At 54.9% G+C, this 18,024-nt stretch overlaps 1 protein-coding gene across 3 annotated transcripts; it reads left to right on the top strand.

Annotated features, from left to right (window-relative positions):
• The first annotated feature begins 29 nt into the window (after window positions 1-29).
• On the top strand, window positions 30-17,084 carry TCF25 (transcription factor 25). 3 transcript variants are annotated; one of them, XM_058845785.1, is made up of 19 exons: window positions 30-245; window positions 1,094-1,273; window positions 2,990-3,064; window positions 4,722-4,843; window positions 5,949-6,014; window positions 7,151-7,233; window positions 7,682-7,812; window positions 10,613-10,712; window positions 11,019-11,112; window positions 11,911-11,946; window positions 11,977-12,003; window positions 12,484-12,589; window positions 12,899-13,058; window positions 14,253-14,340; window positions 14,908-15,066; window positions 15,616-15,706; window positions 15,912-15,991; window positions 16,635-16,707; window positions 16,846-17,084. In XM_058845785.1, exons 1-19 carry the CDS (start codon window positions 66-68, stop codon window positions 17,005-17,007), a joined length of 2,013 nt encoding a protein of 670 aa, XP_058701768.1. In that variant the 5' UTR covers window positions 30-65; the 3' UTR covers window positions 17,008-17,084. The 3 variants fall into 3 exon arrangements, with proteins under 3 accessions (XP_058701768.1, XP_058701767.1, XP_058701769.1); XM_058845784.1 differs by having other exon boundaries at window positions 11,911-12,003; XM_058845786.1 differs by having other exon boundaries at window positions 11,911-12,003; window positions 16,532-16,707; window positions 16,846-16,984.
• The last annotated feature ends 940 nt before the right edge of the window (window positions 17,085-18,024 follow it).

The following is an 18,024-nucleotide window of genomic DNA, read 5'->3' on the forward strand; positions in this document are numbered from 1 at the left end:
GCGGGCCCTGCGCGGGGCGGGTGCGCAGGCGCAGTTTGGGCGCAGGCGCGGAGCGGGCGGGGGCGATGTCGCGCCGGGCCCTGAGGCGGCTGCGGGGGGAGCAGCGGGGCCAGGAGGGGCCGGGGCTGGGCGAGCTGGGCCTCGACCCCGGCCCGGAGCGCGCCCGTGAGGGGGGGCCGCCGCCAGCCCCCGGGAAGGGGCCCCGCGGGCCGCCCCGCGCCGGCGTCAGCAACCGCTTCGAGCTGGTGAGGGGGGCAGAGCCGGGTGACTCCGGGGTGCAGCGGTTGAGGGGGGTGCTGCGGTGTCAGGGACTCGGGGGGAAAGTTACTGGGGGATAACTGGGGGGCAGTGACTGGGGGTGACAGCTGGGTGGGCAGTCTGGGACATTGCTGGGGGACAGCTGAGGTGACAAGTCACTGGGGGTGGCTGGAGTGACCTGGGGACAGAGGCTGGCGGGGTGTGGGGGTGACTGGAGGGAACAGGGGGGCAGTGACTGGGAAGGGCTCACAGTGGGGGTGGCAGAGGTGACAATGTGTATGGCAGTGATTTGGGGTCAGCGATTGGGGTGGGAGTGATCGGTTTGGGTGGTGGGGGGCAGTAACTGGGGCTGAACTGGGAGGAAATGGGAGAGAGGCCTGGGAGGGGCTGGGTCTGGATGTTGTCAGAGCTGGACTGGTGAAACTGTTTTTAGGAACATCCCTGCCAGCTTCCCAGCACTGCAGGATCCCAGTGCTGGATGTCAGATGGGCCCTGGTGGTACTGCTGGGTCCTTAGGGTGCCTTGTCCAGAGCCTTGTCCTGCCCTCCACACACCTGATCCAGCCCCAGCCATTCCCTGTCCTTCCCCGAGGCCTGGCTGTGTCAGCACAGGCAAGGCTGGGTTTGGAGGCTCTTCCAAGGGAAGAGGAGAGTCCATGGTGTGAGGAGATCCTGTGCTCCCCTCCATGTGCATGGGACTGTCTGGGCAGCCACTGGGTCCATGCTTGACATGAGGGGTGTCCAAAACTCCGTCTATTTGCAGGTGGAGTGTTGGATCAGATCCGTGGGGAATGCCATCCCTGGGCTGTCCCTGCAGCTTGTCCCTCTGTTTGCAGATCCCAGCTGAGGAGTCGGAGGATGAGCCGGTGGCCGGGGAGGAGCGACCGGACACCCGGCTCAGCGAGCAGGACACGGCAGGAGGGAGCAAGGACAGGAGCAAGGAAGGGGCTGTGACCGAGGAGACGGACGGTGATGGACAGAGAGAGGGGCAGGAGGCTGAGCAGCCAGACCAAACGGTAACTGCTCCCAGGGATCCAGCAGAGGGATGCACACTGGGAACTTACATCTGCGTGAGGATGAGCAGTTTGGAGCTGAGAGCTGGGTTTGTGTGTAGGGTGCAGGGGGATTTTCCAGCTGCAGAGAGGAGGCACGCAAGGGGGTCGTTGTGCTGTGTCCACATGAGCTCTGAGGTTGGGCCAGGGAGGAGTGGTCTCAAGGAGGCATTTGTTTTGGAACAGGGGATGTGAAAACTTTAAGCAGTGTCAACTGAACACTGAATTTCTTCTTCCCCATAGTGATTTGTTGTCATTGGGTATCAAGAGTCCTCCTGTGGTCTGTATCAGCCCAGAAGTGTCTCCTTGCAGGATTTTGTAAGGAAAGGGGCATTTAGTTAACAATTTTCCATGGCAAGTCCAGCCCAGATCTCATGGAGAAGAGGGTTGGGGGAGCAAAGGGGTTGGCCCCTGGTCTCACTTGTTGGCTGTGCATTTGGGGTTTGTGTTCCTGGTTTGGGTGGCAGAGGAACAAAGTCCACTGTCTGTGTGCATTGCAGCTGTGCTGCTGGCCTCTGCCAGCCCAGGGGCTGTGAGTGCTCTGGATAGTGGGTCCCTGTGTGAGCAGTGGCCCCAGGGCTCCTGATCTGGTGAGTTTGCTGTGCCAGCACCTCAGGACACACCTGTGGCTGCTCCCAGAGCTCCAGGGAGGACATGGGAGCCCTGGGCAGGCAGCTGCTGCTCTTGGGCAGAGCCAGGACAAGGCTTGGAGCAACCCGGTGTGGTGGAAGGTGTCCCTGCCCAGACAGGGGGTAGGAACTGGATAAACTTTAAGGTCACTTCTACCCAAAACCATTCCATGATGCTGTGATCCCTTGCTGAGCTACCTGCTAGATCCTGGAAATGTGCTTCCCAGCTGTGCCAGTCAGGTTAGGGGATCCCCTGTCGCTACTGGACACGAGGTAAGTAGCATGGATTTAGTTACAGCAGGCAGAGGTATGATTATCAGAAGAGAAGGGTTTTATTTTGGGGTTTTTCAGCTCCTTTTATAAGGTGTTCCAATACAGGTTTAACATGATTGGTAAAGGGAACAACACCTCTCTCATCTCATTGATGGGACAAGAGAAAACACTTAACACAGCTGTACAATATTATTCTGAGAACTACTATCTATTTACAAAACACAGTCCTTGTGAGAGAAATGTTCTCAAGAGACTTTCCCTTGGGAACAGATCAGTTACTGACAGGCTGAAAACTCTCTCAGACTCAGAAAATCAGGTCTACAATCCCCCAGCATCCTGAGCTGAAGCAGTTGCAGGGGAGAGGCACTCTGGTGCTGGGGCCTTTTTCAGGTGTTGGTTTCTGTGGAAATGGGAGTGAAATTGGGAACTGTCCTGCTCACCGAGAAAGCAGAAATGCAGCTTATCCTGGGCACTGAAAGATGCTGAAGCATTTCCTCCGCACCTGGCAGAGCTAAACTTGTTTCTCTCCTGATTTTGTAGCCTTAGACATTGATGTGAAAGTCAGCTGAGGTTTAACCCTTTGTGACTCTTCGGTGCTTTCCTCTATTTTCTCCTTGTGTTTTCATTTCCACCCACTAACAAACACTAAAGGGTGAATTTTGGTTTCATTTAAGGACCCTCAGTGTGCTGATCCCTGTGGGAAATGCTCTCCTCCCCATGGAGCTGGCACCTCTGCAGTTGATGGTAATGCTGACAGCTCTTCCCTTTGTCTTTGCAGCTGGCAACGAGTAACAAGCCACGGAAGAAAAAAAAGAAAAGGAAAACCAAGAAAAATTCATCAGGAGAGACTGTGGTATGTGTGTGTTCTGAGTCAGGGACCAGGCTGATTCCTGCAGTGGGGTTGGCAAAGTGGGAATTCTGAGGTGTCTGTAGGAGAGATTCTAGGAAAAAAGCCATTTCAAAATTTAAAGAAGCCTTTTTGGAATTGTGGAATCCTGGAATGGTTTCAATTGGAAGGGACCTTAAAGCTCAGCTCATTCCATCCCCTGCCATGGGAAGGGAGACCTTCCATCAGACCAGGTTGCTACAAGCCCTGTCCAGCCCTTTATCCCCTGTCCGAAGTCCCTCTCCAGTTTTCTTGGAGCCTCTTTAGGCACTGAAAGAGGCTTTAAGGTGTTTCCAGAGCAGAGGGGCTCCAGCCCTTGGAGCATCTCCATGGGCTTCTCTGGACTCATTCCAGCAGCTCCACATCCTTCCAGTGCTGGGGACCCCAGAGCTGGATGTAGCAGTTGGATTAAAATCATTGATCTTCTTAACTCAGTAGGAGTGAGGTTCAGGTGGGAGCTGGTTTTCTGGTGAGATTTGAGTCTGAACTGTCCACAGAGTTACAGAATCCTTAAGGTTGGAAAAGACCTCCCAGATGATGGAGTCCAACCTCCCTCTTCACTCCAGGGAGATTCAGTGTTCAACATGCTGAGCCACCGGGTTCTGGAGGGAGTGGCTAAGCCGTGACAGCAGTGCCAGCGCCCAGCTGGCCACCTCCTCCCTGGGAATTCCAATCAGGAGTGAGTTTCTGAGGTGGAAAACCCTTTTGGAGAGCCTGTTTCCTTTCCCAATCCAAGAATATTGAGCAGCAGGGGGACATGTGCCAGCTGGAGGCTGGGGGGACACCCAGACCCAGGCAGATTGGTTTGCCAATGAGGGATAATGCAATCTCTGTTCCAGCAGTTCCATGCACATTATCCCTTTCCTGTGTACACTCCACTCACAGGGGCTAAATTTAGCTTGAGAAGGCAGGCTGGCAGTGCTGCTTGGGTGTCCTGAATGGAATTCTGTGTTCCACCCATGGACATCATGAGGAGGATGTGAAACAGGCACATAAGAAATGTGTCACTTGTTTGTTGAGGGAAATCAGGGTTAAAGTGTTATATAACTGTTGGATGTGAGCAGCTGGATGGATTCCTGGGATGGTTGGAAAATGGGGAATGGGAGAGTTGGATTTAAGTCATGTGGGTGTTTGAGACCTTGTATTGAGGCTCACTGCAGTAACTTGGTGTTTCTGTGGAAAGTAGAGGGTTAAATATTTAAAACATCTTTGGACAAAGAGTGGAGTATCAGGCCAAGGGGAAATGTCTTCCCACTATCGGAGGGCAGGGTTGGATGGGATATTGGGAGGAAATTCTTCCCTGTGAGGAGGGTGGTGACACCCTGGCACAGGCTGCCCAGAGAATCTGTGGCTGCTCCATCCCTGGAAGTGTCCAAGGCCAGGCTGGCCAGGGCTTGGAGCAGCCTGGGACAGTGGAGATGTCCCTGCCCATGGCAGGGGTGGAACATGATGGGCTTTGAGGTCCCTTCCAACCTAAAGCATTCCGGGATTCTCTGAAGAGCCACAGCCCCCCCACCCAGGGATCGGGATGAGCTGCAGGCAGCTGGGTGGGATCTGTGCTGGGTGGCCTGCAAGCTGCTGTGACTCAGCCTGTAATAAATGCCTTGGCTTTGCCTTTCTTAAGGAAGACAACGACCTGGAGGACATCGACAGCCTTTTGGAGAGGATCGAGGACCCCAGGCTGGCCCCGCAGAGCCAGGGTGGGATCACCGCCGACACCCGGCCTCTGCTCTATGTGGAGCACAGGTACTGCTGGCTCCCACCTGGCTCTGGCCTTGGTGTGACAGGATATCTGCTCCCTGAGGAGGCAGCTGGGAGCTTCCCAGTGTGATCTGTCCAGGAACTCAGCACCTTGACTGAAAGGGTGGTTGTGCACATCCCTGCTCCAGGCTGGGATGGTTGTGCACATCCCTGCTCTGGGTTGGGATGGTTGTGCACATCCCTGCTCCGGGTTGGGATGATTGTGCACATCCCTGCTCTGGGTTGGGATGATTGTGCACATCCCTGCTCCAGGTTGGGATGGTTGTGCACATCCCTGCTCTGGGTTGGGATGGTTGTGCACATCCCTGCTCCAGGTTGGGATGGTTGTGCACATCCCTGCTCTGGGTTGGGATGGTTGTGCACATCCCTGCTCCAGGTTGGGATGGTTGTGCACATCCCTGCTCTGGGTTGGGATGGTTGTGCACATCCCTGCTCTGGGTTGGGATGATTGTGCACATCCCTGCTCTGGGTTGGGATGGTTGTGCACATCCCTGCTCCAGGTTGGGATGGTTGTGCACATCCCTGCTCCGGGTTGGGATGATTGTGCACATCCCTGCTCTGGGTTGGGATGGTTGTGCACATACCCACTCCTATCTGCTCCTCTGGAAGCTGTGTTTGGTTCTGATGGGGATTCTCTGCTGCCAAGCCTGCTTGCAGTGGTGGCAGAACCAGATTAGTCTCCAGAGGGACCTTCCAGCCTCAGATCATCTGTGGGAGAACCTCTGCAGAGGTGCCAATAGCCCTGGTGTGTAAAGCTTGACATGGGATTCACTTGTGCTCTCGAGCCCAGGCTTCTCCCGGGAACATCCCAGCTAAGGCTCCAGCTGCCCTGGAGAGGGCAGCAGCAGTATTCCCCAGCTCTGGAGCAGAGCAGGAAGAAAGCCTGTCTGATGGAGCAGGGCTTTCCCTTCCAGTTCTGGCAGTTTCAGTCTCCTTTCTTCATGCTGTGTCTGATCAGTGGGGAGAGTGTGACAGTTTGGGGGTTTTCCAGAGGAAAAAAGCCCAGTGGGGAGCTGGGTGTTGATGGAGATACTTGAGTGTGCCACTATTTAATTAATGGAGCTTTTCTTTCTTCTTTCCACCTTCTCAGAAACTTGAATCCAGAGAATGAGTTGAAGAGATACTTTGGGGCTCGTGCTGTGCTTGGGGACCAGAGGTTAGTCCAAAATTTGATATTAAACCCTTTCCAAATCCGAGGAAGTGTGTCTGTCCTGCCCTTGGCAGCGTTCATGGAGTCCCCAGTGCCACACCTGGGCAGGTAATCCCAGGCTCAGGGTGTGTTACTCATTTAGTAGCTGCTTATTGGGACAGAGGAATATTTTCTGCAGTATGAACAAGGTGGGGAAAGACTTCTCCAGGCTTTTACTGGCATTTGCTTTTTCTTTTGCTCCTTTCCCCTCTCATTTATTTCCAAGCCACCTTCAAAGGTCCTTTCATTCAAGTTCACAGAGTGCAGACACAGGTTTTGTTTGTTTCTCCACCGTTCACCCCTTGTTGCCATCCCAGAGCCTCTGGACAGAAGGTGAACCCTGAATACTTTCAGAGTGTCTCATCCACTTGCTTCCAGGTGCCCAGGGAACCTGTTGCTCCCTGGGTGTGATGTCTCTGCATTTATCCACTGCACTGTGCTGTCACCCACAAAATCCCCACTTCCATGAGCTGGTTGGACAACCAGGAATGGTCTGAGCTTGGAGCAGTGCAGGTGGAAGGAGGGAAAATCTGTGGAAGAGCATTTGGTACTTGAGGAAGAAACTGCAGTCCTTTGGGATTGTCCTGTGCATGGCCAGGAGTTGGATTTAATAATCTGTGTGGGTCTTTTCCAACTCAGGATAGTCAGTGATCCCTTTCTGGGGAGACATGACTCCCTCAAAGTAGCCTTGATCCTGAATTGCTCCTGAAACAATAAATTGTGCATTTTTGAGTACAGCTTAAACTAATCAGTTGCCATTTGAAGGCCCTGCTGGGAAGAGGGATGAGTCAGAGGGATGTGGGGCTCTCCTGATTGGACATGGGAAGCGGTTTGAAGCACAGAGGCAGCTGAGAGTTTGGCAGGGATAAAAACAGGGAGAGAAGCTCTACAAGTGGAGATGCTGGAGGCACTGGCTGGCCTAGATGGGGCACATAAGGCAAAGCCTGAGCACAGGTATGTTGTGTCCTGAAGGCAAACGTAGAGCTCCGGGCACAGCTTTGTGTAGCTCTCTGTGGGGAAGAAATTGGATCACATTTTTCCCTTTAACATGGTTTCATCCTGTCAGTGCTGAGGAGTTGTGACCTGTGTGTTCCCCTCCCCAGGCCAAGGCAAAGGCAGCGGCAGTACGTCCGCAGCATGTGGCTGACAGCTCCCAAGAACACCTGGCCACGCTACAGCAAGACAGGTGAGGCTTTTGGGGCTGCCTCCTGCCCTCTTAACCCTTGGCCCATGTGACATGGATGCTGCTCAGGCCATGGAATCTAAGGGAGAAGTGCTCCTCAGCTGGTGGAAATACACCTCCTGCCTCAACAGAGAGCTCTGTGGAGTTGTACCTTATGATTTGGGTTTGTTTTCCCCTCCTTTGGAGGTTGCAGGGCATGGGTGCTTCCCATCTTAGCAGCAGAACTGCTGGATAATGAGAAGGATCCCTGGGCAGAACGAGCAGCCTGGGTTTTTTGGGTGGGTTTGGGATTTGGACTCATGAGAGGCAGGGGAAAAGAGTGAAATTCTCTGGGAGTTTCCAAAAGCACATGTGTCTCTGGAGCCAGTGATGGGAGTGAGCTTTTGATGCTCACTGTGAGAGAGCAGAGGAGGTTCTTTTGGGGTACCCAGGTCTCCCCTGCACCCTGCAGGTATCACCATGCAGCTGCTGGACACCCGGAGGGGGATGCAGCACTTCACCTTCGAGCACCACCGTGAGTACCAGCAGGTCCAGTTCAAGTTCCTGGACGCTGTGGAGTCCATGGACCCCAACAACATAGTGGTACGTTGGGTTGGTTGTAGTGTTCCCTCCTGTGTTCCTGCAGTCCCTTTCCCTGGGAGGTTGGGCTGGTGCATTCCAGTGGAATCATTTGGGTTGGAAAAGCCTCTAAGCCAGCTGTTCCCCCAGCACTGCCAAGGCCACTCCTAACCCATGTCCCCTGGTGCCACATCTATATGGCTTTTAAATCCTTCCAAGGGTGGGGAATTCACCCCTGCTCTGGGCAGACTGAGGTCAGGGCTGGACAACACTTCTGGAGAAGGAACTGTCCCAAATATTCAACCTGAATCTCCTCTGCCTCAGCTTGAAGCCGTTTCCTCTTGTCCTGCCCCTGTTCCTGGGAGCAGAGCCTGACCCCTCCCTGGCTTCCCCCTCCTGTTAGGGAATTGTGCAGAGCCAGAAGGTTCCCCCTGAGCCTCCTTTTCTCCAGGCTGAGCCCCCCACAGCTCCCTCAGCTGTTTCTGATGCTCCAGCCCCTTTTCCAGCTCCGTTGCCCTTCCCTGGATGTGCTCCAGCCCCTTGGTGCTTGTGTTGGGGTGAGGGGCCCAGAACTGACCCCAGGATTGGAAGTGCCCCAGCAATGCCAGCACAGGGGATGAGCACTGCCCTGGTCACTCCTGTGGCCACACCATTGCTGACACAGGCCATGTGGCAGTGACCTTCCTGCCCTCCTGGGCTCCTGTCCATCCACTGTCTCCTGCACCCCCAGGTTCTTTTGCAGCCATTTTTCCCCCAGCCTGTAGCATTCATGGGGTTGGTGTGACCCACAAGCAGGACCCAGCATGTCACCATGTTGACTTTCATCCCACTAGCCTCATCCCCCTGATCCATCCTGTCCAGATCCCTCTGCAGAGCCTCAGATTATTTATTTCCAGTCTCATTTGGACTGTTAGGACCTCTTTGGACAGTAGAGCCCTGTGTGGGGTGAGGCAGCGCTGAGTTGTGCTGTCACCTTGTTAATCAGTGACCTCCTTGGTGCAGAGGAGGTCTGGTGGCCGAGCCTTGGTGGCTCTGCCAAGCACGTGCCAGGTCACCTTCTGAGAGAGGAACCCACAGGAGCTGTCCGTTTGGCTGGAAGGGTGGGAACAAAGCTCCCTTGTCTCAGCTCTTAGCCGGGAAAGGAGGAATATTGTATAAACCCATCGTGAACTGGGAATCCAAACTAACAGCTGTTCTATTTATAAACTCCTGCAAGGATGAAAAATGTGTCTTTTCTTGGTATTTCAGCAAAACAGGCTTTTGTGTTAGGAGTCCTTCATGCGTGTCCGAGCTCATTAAGCTGTATGGTAACATTTATAGTTTGGAGTGATAAGCAACAGCAAAATTGCTCTGCACCCAACTAAACCATAACTGAGGGATGTTTCTCTGAAAGGTCTGGCCACATGAGCTGGGATCCATGCCTTGGAGATGTTCTTTAAAGAGCCCATTGTTTGCTAAATAAAGTTTACTTCCTTCTGCTTTCCCATCCCCAGCTCAGGGCTGCGGGGCTCTCTCCAGCTCAGCAGTTCTGCCTGGATTGAGGGATTTGGATTAAGTGAGCCAAGGTAATTCCTGTGCAGCAGTGAGTGTCCCAAGGACAGCTCAAGCTCAGTCCCCCACACAGGACAGGCTTTCCATGGTATTTTAATCTGAATGCTCTGACCTTCTTAGGGGGTCTGGCTAAATTTGAAGACATTCATATGGCTTGAAGTCTTCCCCTTTTCCATCAAGGGTAAGATGTAACAGATGGATTTGGCAATTCCAGATGGTTTGTCCATGGTCACCACAGTCCTGGCATAGCTAGAGCCCAGCTTTGTCTTGTTGCTGTGGTTTCAGTACATAAAACATTGCTTTTGGGGAGCCTCTTGTTCAGTGAGTGCTTTTTCTGTACTTGCTGGCAGGTTAAAAGGGTCTCAATGACCTTTTCTTGGCTTTTTCCCATCACAGTGACCCTGAGTGCTCCATGCCCCCCCCACAAAAAGCGGACTAGAAAGCAACTTAAGAGTTTTATCCCTTAAGGAAGAGGTTAATCATCAGGCAAGTGGCTCCAGGCTGGGCTGGAACACCCTGGAATATCCAGTCTTTGTGCTGTAGGTGGTCTCCACCCTGCAGATGGAAACTGCTAGAGTTTTGGAAGCTTTGTTTTTTCGGTTTTATAAAAAAAAAAAAAATCCCCAAAGTGTGAGAAGATTTGTAGTAGCTTCAGTATTTTACTGAACTGAGGTTTTGGGTACTTGATAAAAGACTATTTATAATATAATTAGTGTACAGTTAATATAATTAGTGTATTAGTATAATTAGTGTATTAGTATAATTAGTGTATTAGAGAAGATTTTTAAGTTAACTTCTTTTCTGAAGCCTGGAAGTAAATATTTATTTATTATTATCCATTACCATTGCTGATTCCTGGATTTGTAATAGATGTGTCCAAATGTCCAGAGGATGCAAAAGCCTGATCAAATGCTCAGAACTGTTGAGGGATAGATAAAAAAACCCCAAACTGTAACAGTGCCTGCATCTCGTTCTCTCCTTTCCAAGGAAATGGAGGAGCTGGGAGAGATCTGGAGGAGAGCAGTAAAGCTGAATAAAGGCGTGGCATGGCCTCTGCTGGAAAAGCTGGGAGGGAGCTGCCCAGGGGAGGCTGCTGTTGGGGGCTCCCATCCTGCACATGCTGGGGAAGAGCTCCCTGTGCCCTTCCAGCTTGGGGATGGATCTGGCAGGGTGGGATTAATCTTGGAATTGTGTGTCACAGAGCTGGAAGGTACCTGGGTCAGTGAGGGAGACACTGGTAATGACACAGAATCTTTGCAATGCTCCTGTGCAGCTGCTGCTCCAGATGAACCCCTACCACGTGGACTCCCTCCTGCAGCTCAGTGACGTGTGCCGGATGCAGGAGGACCAGGAGATGGCCCGGGATCTCATAGGTAAGAGTGAGGTGAGGAGCAGATGTGTTGGTGTGAAATCCTCCCCTGGCAGGGGCAGTGGGGGGCAGGAGCTTGGCTCTTCCTGGACCAAGCAGAATGGTTCCTTTTCCCACCCAGAGTGTGAATTATCTGGAAGTGCTCACTGCCCTGCTACTTGTTGCCACCACATTGTGTGAAGTAGCTTTGTGCCTTACTGGGCTGGGAATGAGCTGGTTTCCTGTCTTTTGGGCTAAACCGAGTGCTGGGCAGTGCTGTGCTGGGCTGGTGTCCCTGTCCTGTCCCTGACATGGACCTTGCTGTCCCCAGAGCGGGCACTGTACAGCCTGGAATGCGCCTTCCACCCCGTGTTCAGCCTCACCAGTGGGACCTGCAGGCTGGACTACCGGCGGCCAGAGAACAGGTGAGCAGGGCTGGGGGGCAGGAAGGCTCAGCTGGAGCTCCTGGACCCCTTTTGGCCACAGCCACCCACACTCACCACTGCTGCTCGTCCAGGGAGTCCTCTGAGCATCCCTTTCTGTGGGGGGCTCCTGGGATGGTGCTGGAGCACAGGCAGCTCATGAATGGAGGCTTCTGCACAAAGCATCCCTTTTCCCAAGGGATAGCTTCCTGCAGTAGGAGCTGTCCCTCCCTGTCATATCCTTCTCATGCCATTAGTACCCCTTAGCCTGAAATGGTACAACAGTCCTTGCTGTGTGTTTCCAGCCATCACCCCCAGCACTCACACTGCTCCCAGCTTGGGTCTTTATGTAACTCCAGCTCTGCAGCTGCTGGGAAAGGTGACTTTATTCTGGGAATTTTCCAGTCAGCTGACCCAAGCCATCTCTCCCAAACTGCTGTACCTGGAGGGTGCTCACATTTCAGTCCCTGTGGCTGACACGCTTTGTGCCATCAGTGACCTGTATCACCAGTTCAGGTGTTGGGCCTCCATGCTCTGTGTCACCGTCCCCATGCCACTGGGACAAGGTGGGATGTGGATTTGGGGGATTTACTTGACTTGATCCCAGTCTCCAGAGCAGCTCATGAGTTTTCTGTCCCTGGTTGTGCACAAAAAGATAACAAAAACAAGAGATGGGAGCATGGGGCTGGGGGGGTGTCATCAGGATGTGATGCTTGGGGGTGAGGAGCTCTTGATGACTGTGTCCCCTTTTTTGAGTGACACAAAATGCTTCTCTAAGTCCTGCTGCTGTTCCCCATGCAGGGCTTTCTTCCTGGCTCTCTTCAAGCACCTGATGTTCCTGGAGAAGAGGGGCTGTCCCCGCACAGCCCTGGAGTTCTGCAAGCTCATCCTGAGGTAGGTGCCTCCACCAAGGGTAGAGTGTCTGGGTTTGGGGGCACAGTCACCCCAGAGGGGTCCTGCTGCTCCTGGGCTTGGTGTGGCCTCATTCCCACCCCTTAGAGCTGCACAGTCTGTGCTGGGGATGTGCTGGTGCCTTTGGAGAGGTGATGGGTGACGAGGGGTCCTGGGCGGCCTGTGACTGCCAAACTGTGGCTGAGCTTGGAGGCTCAGCAGAGCAAAGTGTGGCAGTGGCTTCAGCCCACTCAGTTTGTGGCCACTGATCCTTCTCCTGGGTGGTGGCAGGGGACTGTCCCCTCTGTAGGGACACAGAGCACCACATTGTCATCCTGCTGGCCATGCAGGAGCGACCGCGTTCCTGTTCTCTGCACTTGCTGAGTCACTGGATGTCACTGGGAAAGGCTGTTGGACTCAGAAATCAGGGCAGCTCTCTCAGCTGTTGTGACACTGGGTTTGTTCTCTCCCCCTGCTCCCAAGCCTTGATCCTGAGAATGACCCGCTCTGTGTGCTGCTGCTGATCGACTTCCTGTCCCTCCGGGCCAGGGAATACACCTTCCTGACCCGCCTCTTCCAGGAGTGGGAGGTGAGTGGCCAGCAGGTGAGGGGATGGGTGCCTGGGGTGCTCCCCACCAGGTGAGCCCTTTGGAGGGGTCTCACAGCCCAGCTGGCATCCAGCAGCATTGGAATGATCCATACAGGCCGGGCTGTTGGTTCCTGTAATCCTTGGGTCCTGCAGATAGCTGTAAGAACTCAAAATTGCTCACTCAGCTGTGGGAGCACTGAGCCAGGGGCTGGGAACTCACTTAACCCCAGCCTGCAGAGCCCCGACCCTGCACAGCCCAGCTCTGCTGCACAGCATCATTTCTCGGTAACGCTCGCTCTGATCCTGCAGAGTCACCGGAATCTGTCCCAGCTGCCCAATTTCGCCTTCTCGGTGCCACTGGCCTATTTCTTCCTGAGCCAGCAGGAAGAGCGCCCGGAGCTGGAGCGGGGCCAGGCCCGGGAGCGAGCGGCCCGGCTCATCCAGCTCGCGCTCATCATGTTCCCAAGCGGTGAGTCTGTCCCCACCGGTGAGGTCATCCTCCAGGGCTTTGTCACTGTCCTCTGGGAGAGCCGGGACTGCATTCCCGGCAGGCGGATGCAGAGGCAGGAATTTGCCCAGGGCCTTTGAGGAGGGAGCCCTGAGTCAGAGCGGAAGCGGTCGGGCAGAACGGCAGTGCCTGTGCCCAGTGTGGCTGGGCGAGTGCAGCTCTGGGCTCCTCACCCCAGCACAGACACTGAGGGCTGGAGCATGTCCAGGGAAGGGAACAGAGCTGGGGAAGGGGCTGGAGCAGCTGAGGCAGCTGGGGGCTCAGCCTGGAGAAAAGGAGGCTCAGGGGAGACCTTCTGGCTCAGAACTGACTTCAAAACTCCCTGACAGGAGTGTGCAGCCATGGTGGGGTCAGGCTCTGCTCCCAGGGAACGGGGACAGGAAAAGAGGAAATGGCCTCAAAGTTCAATATTGGGAGTAATTCCTTCCCCAGAAGTGTTGTCCATCCCTGGCCCAGTCTGCCCAGGGCAGTGGTGGAGTCCCCAACCCTGGAGGGATTTAAAAGCCGTGAGGACACAGGTTAGGGGTGGCCTTGGCAGTGCTGCAGGAATGGTTGGGCTCAATGATCCTAGAGGCTTCTCCAACCTTACAATTCTGTGATTCCATGATTCTGCCCTCCCTCCCCAGAGCAGCCAGTGCTCCTCCACCAGCAATGGTCAGGGGTGAGCAGGCTGGGGGAGGATGAGAGCTGGAGTCTCAGAGCAGGGAGATGTCTCACCTCCTCAAGGCTGCCCAGAGCAAGGACAAGCCGGTCTCCTTGGCTCTCCCTCCGAGGCACAGCTCTGTTTTGGATGTGCTCTCCCCATGGGTGCCCATCACTCTCCCTTTCATCCTGTGGGTGCTGCTGTCCATGAAAGGAGCACACAGCCCTCAGGCCCAGGGGAGGGTGTGTGCAGCAGGAAGAACCAGCTCTCCAACAGAGATTCAGTTTGTGGGGGCTGGAAACATTTTTTAGGCTGCTTGTTGGGGTGACTGGAATAATGCCTGTGTGAGCGCAGGGACCAGCAGTGTGCTCACCCCCTCCTTGTGTCCGTGTTGGTGCCACGGGGGGTCTGGCCCTGAGGAGGGGAGTGGCTCTCTGCAGGGGTGACCCCACCCCACCCCACCCTGCCCCTCACCAGCAGCTCCAGACCAGTTCTCTGCCTTTGTCTTGCAGTTCTGATGCCGCTGTTGGATCACTGCAGCGTGCAGCCCGACGCCAGGGTCGCCTCCCACCCCTTCTTCGGGCTGAATGCCCAGATCAGGTAAGGCCTGGAGATGTTCTCAGCAAAGGGAAGGGATCGATTTTGCCGGCGGCGGGGATCTTGCATGCTCAGACAGCTAATGGAGGAGCTCGTTTGGCTTCCCTGAGTAGGCTCATTTGATAATGCCTCATTTGATAATCCTTTTGATAATGGCTTTCCATAATGGCCTGTGGATCAGGCTGATAGACCCACCTCACCTCAAGGTGGACAGGTCAGAAGTTCACCCCAGAGCCTGTTGGTGTGTGCAGGGAGGGGGAGCAGTGCATGTGTCCTCCCAGGGCAGGCTGTCTCCAGCCAGTCTGCGTTCCCTTGACACGTGTTCTTCTCAGCGTGCGAAGGCTCTCCCTCAGGCCAGGGCAGTGTCCCCTCATTTCATGGCTCTGCTTAGCCTAAAAATAGATGGAGGCAGAAGTTCTGGTGAAGGTGGATGGCAATATCCAGGCAGGAGCCTGCGAGTCCTCTCGTGTTCCCACGCCAAAGGCCAGAGCTGAGCCCTCAGCATCCCATGATGAGCAGGAGGAGGAGGAGGAGGAGGAGGGTGCCGTGAGTAACAGCCATCTCCCATAGCCAGTCGCCCGCCCTGAACCAGCTGACATCCCTGTACGTGGGCAGGACACACGCCCTGTGGAAGGACCCAGCAGTCATGGCCTGGCTGGAGCCCCACGTCCACGAGGTTCTGCACATGGTGGAGGCCCAGGACACGCTGGTGCAGGAGGCCGAGCACAAGTGAGCACAGAGGGTGGAGGGCAGGGTTCCTGTGCCAGGGGACAGAGTGGGACAGAGGGTCTGTCCTAGGCAGCAGCAGTTCCAGTGTCTGGGACAGGGCTCAGAGCCCCACAGCTGCTGGTCTGATGCCAAAGGTCACAGCATGGGGCCAGGAAGGCAGTGGCTGAACCTGCATTGCATATCCTGCACTGCCTTCCCCAGGCTTGGCTGCCACCTGTACCCTGGAAACATCCTGGAGAGGGTGGAGGGGTGGCCTGGAAGGGCAGGCATGGCCACACAGGGAGGTGAGAGCTTAGAAACACTTCCCAGTGCTGAGAAACAGGAGAGAGCCATCAGGTGTCCTAAACCAAGGTCAATCTGCTCATTCCTGAGCTCTCCGCTCTCTCTGGAGCTCAGCAGCTGCCACCCCCTTTGGCTCGCTCTAAGCCAGCGCCATCCAATATGGCCTTGTCCCCCGGAGCCAGGGAAGCTGCTGACACTGCACCTGGAGCAGCAGAAATGGGAATGTGCCTGCTCAGGGCTCACTGCTGTGTCCCCTTCCCGCCTCAGGAGGAAGATCCGGTACCAGAGCGCTCCCAGGAACATCTACCGGCACATCATCCTCTCGGAGATGAAGGAGGCCACAGCAGCCCTGCCTCTGGTGAGGGGCCTGGTGGGACACAGGGGCTGTGACTGCACGTGGTATGGTGGCACTTGTGTCCCTGCTGGGCCCGTCCTAACCCCTGTCACTCACAGCTTCTGTGGGCACTCGTGTTTGCTGCTGCTGGATGCACAGCCTTCATCCCTTCTTTTCTCCTTCATTCCTTCTTTTTTCCTTCATTTCTTCCTTTCTCCTCCCCCTGCAGGAGGTGACCTCCCAGCCAGTGATGGGGTTTGACCCCCTGCCTCCTCTGGATTCCATTGTTTCCTACACCCGACCAGAAAGGTACCACCTCCTCTGCTGGTGCCTGCACTGGCACAGCCGGCCGTGTTCCCAGGCTGTCCGTGGGTGCTCGGTGCTGACATCCTCCTCCATGGCACTGCAAGAGCTGTGGTGCTCCAGGCAGGCAGAGCTACAGGCTGGACTGGTCCTGCTGCTTCCCGTAGTGGTCACCACTGGCCATTCCCAGCCATAGGGCGAAAGCCAGGGAAAACCCAGGCCATGGCTGACTGGGAGGGTTTGGGGTAAATGGAAATTTAAATTACAGCCAGTCCTGGTGCTGGGGTGATGCCATAGGTGTGTTCAACACCAGCCCTCAGAACAGAGCTGGTAGAATCATGGAATCCTAGAATGGTTTGGGTTGGAAGGACCTTAAAGCTTATCTCATTCCACCCCTATGGGCAGGGACACCTTCCGCTATCTCAGGTTGCTCCAAGCCCCTTCCAACCTGGCCTTGGTCATGCTCATAGTGACTGCTTTGCACAGTTGCTGCTCAGAGTTGCCTGAATTCAGAATCCCATTGGAACCCCCAGTTCCCTCCCTCAGGGCTGGTTCCAGCAGCACCATGGTTCTCCCAGCACTGCCACATCCCATTGAGGAGTCACAAAGTGAGCTGTACCTTCACCATGGTGCCACTTGTGTCTTCCAGGACAAGCCATCCCTCCAACGAAAGCACTTTATCCCTCTTCTTCCGCTCGCTGTTGCCAAATTTTAACTTGCAGGTGAGCGCACGTTGGGATTTGGGTGCACCATTCCCCCATGGTGTTCCTGCTCCAGGAGCCACTGCTGGCAACAGCCTGCTGCTGCTTTGGCACCAGTGTTGTCCCTGTCCCTGCCACCACAGTGCTGCTCTCTCGTAGGGGGACATCCGGCACGACGGGGACGACGAGGCCGGGGCAGCGCAGGACCTCAACCAGGGGGTGAACAGGCTGATGGCGGCCATGCGGGACATGCTGGCCAACATCCAGTTCCAGGAGCCCCCCCGTGACGACAATCCCGAGGGTGATGGCGACTGGGACTGAGCCCGGGCTGGCTGTCCCCAAACCCTGTGGCATCACCCCCGATTTGTGTCGCACTCCAATAAAGTCACACAAATGGACTGGCTGTGGGAATGGGCTGTTCTGAGGAGGGGGCTGCATCCATGGCACGGTCTCCATCTGGGGAGCGGGGCTGAATCCGCAGTGATGGGCCCTGGCCAGGGCCTCTCTCTTAACAGGGGACAAGGGCTGTCTGAGCATGTCCGAGCTAATCAACAGCAGCTGTCCCTTGTCCCCATGGCAGCTTAGTCCCCTTCTGGCCTCCTCTACACACAATTTCCATCCTATTTCCCTCCCTGTTCTCTGGCTCTTGTCTTTAATTCCCAGAGGGGTTTTGCTGCCCTCTTCTTCAGCTCTTTTGTGCTTCCCATAGCCTGGAGCTTCACTCCCTCCACAAAATACTCTGCACCCTCACTACACTGAACCTTACAAAGGTCTCAGAATCCCCTGTGCCAGTAGAATTGTGCATGGAGTAGCTTTTTCAGCCTTTCAATTATGTTTGGAGAAGAAATCTTTCCCCCCTTCTTTGTTTGTCTATCATTTATTCCCTCACCTTCACCTTCTAGAGTCAGGATCGAGGTAAGCCACAGTCAAACCTTAACTCCTGCTTGTTCTTTTAAAGCTTTTTTAAAGTTTTTTTTTTCCCTTTTTTTGCAGAGTAATGGTGAATACATGGAATAAATCCCTGTTTCTGCTGTATTGCCTCCCTAGGGGGCTGCAGTTGGTGTGGGTTGGCTGTGTGTGCAGACCCGAGTCTCAAGCCAGCCTGCCCTGGCTCCATTCCCCACTGGTATATCCAAATCCCAAGGGATGCCATCCCTGTAATTTGGTATGGGGGCAGCCTGGGACCCCATGCCCAGTGTGTGCAGCTGAGCCATTCCCATCCGTGCCAGAGGGAAGGGCTTCCCAACGGAAGTGGATAACCGTGGGATCGGCTTTCTGGTGGAGCTGTGAATGGCTCTTTGGCAGCCGAGCGGCTCCAGGCATCAACACGGACCGAAG

Source organism: Poecile atricapillus, chromosome 10 (assembly GCF_030490865.1).
Source record: "Poecile atricapillus isolate bPoeAtr1 chromosome 10, bPoeAtr1.hap1, whole genome shotgun sequence".
NCBI lineage: Eukaryota > Metazoa > Chordata > Aves > Passeriformes > Paridae > Poecile > Poecile atricapillus.

What these genes read in the sequence shown, in the direction of transcription:
- TCF25 (XM_058845784.1), top strand. Translation starts at nt 66, where the DNA reads ATGTCGCGCCGGGCCCTGAGGCGGCTGCGGGGGGAGCAGCGGGGCCAG. An exon ending in TCAGCAACCGCTTCGAGCTG is followed by an intron (nt 246 to 1,093) that starts GTGAGGGGGGCA and finishes CTCTGTTTGCAG; the next exon opens with ATCCCAGCTGAGGAGTCGGA. An exon ending in GCTCATCATGTTCCCAAGCG is followed by an intron (nt 13,059 to 14,252) that starts GTGAGTCTGTCC and finishes TTTGTCTTGCAG; the next exon opens with TTCTGATGCCGCTGTTGGAT.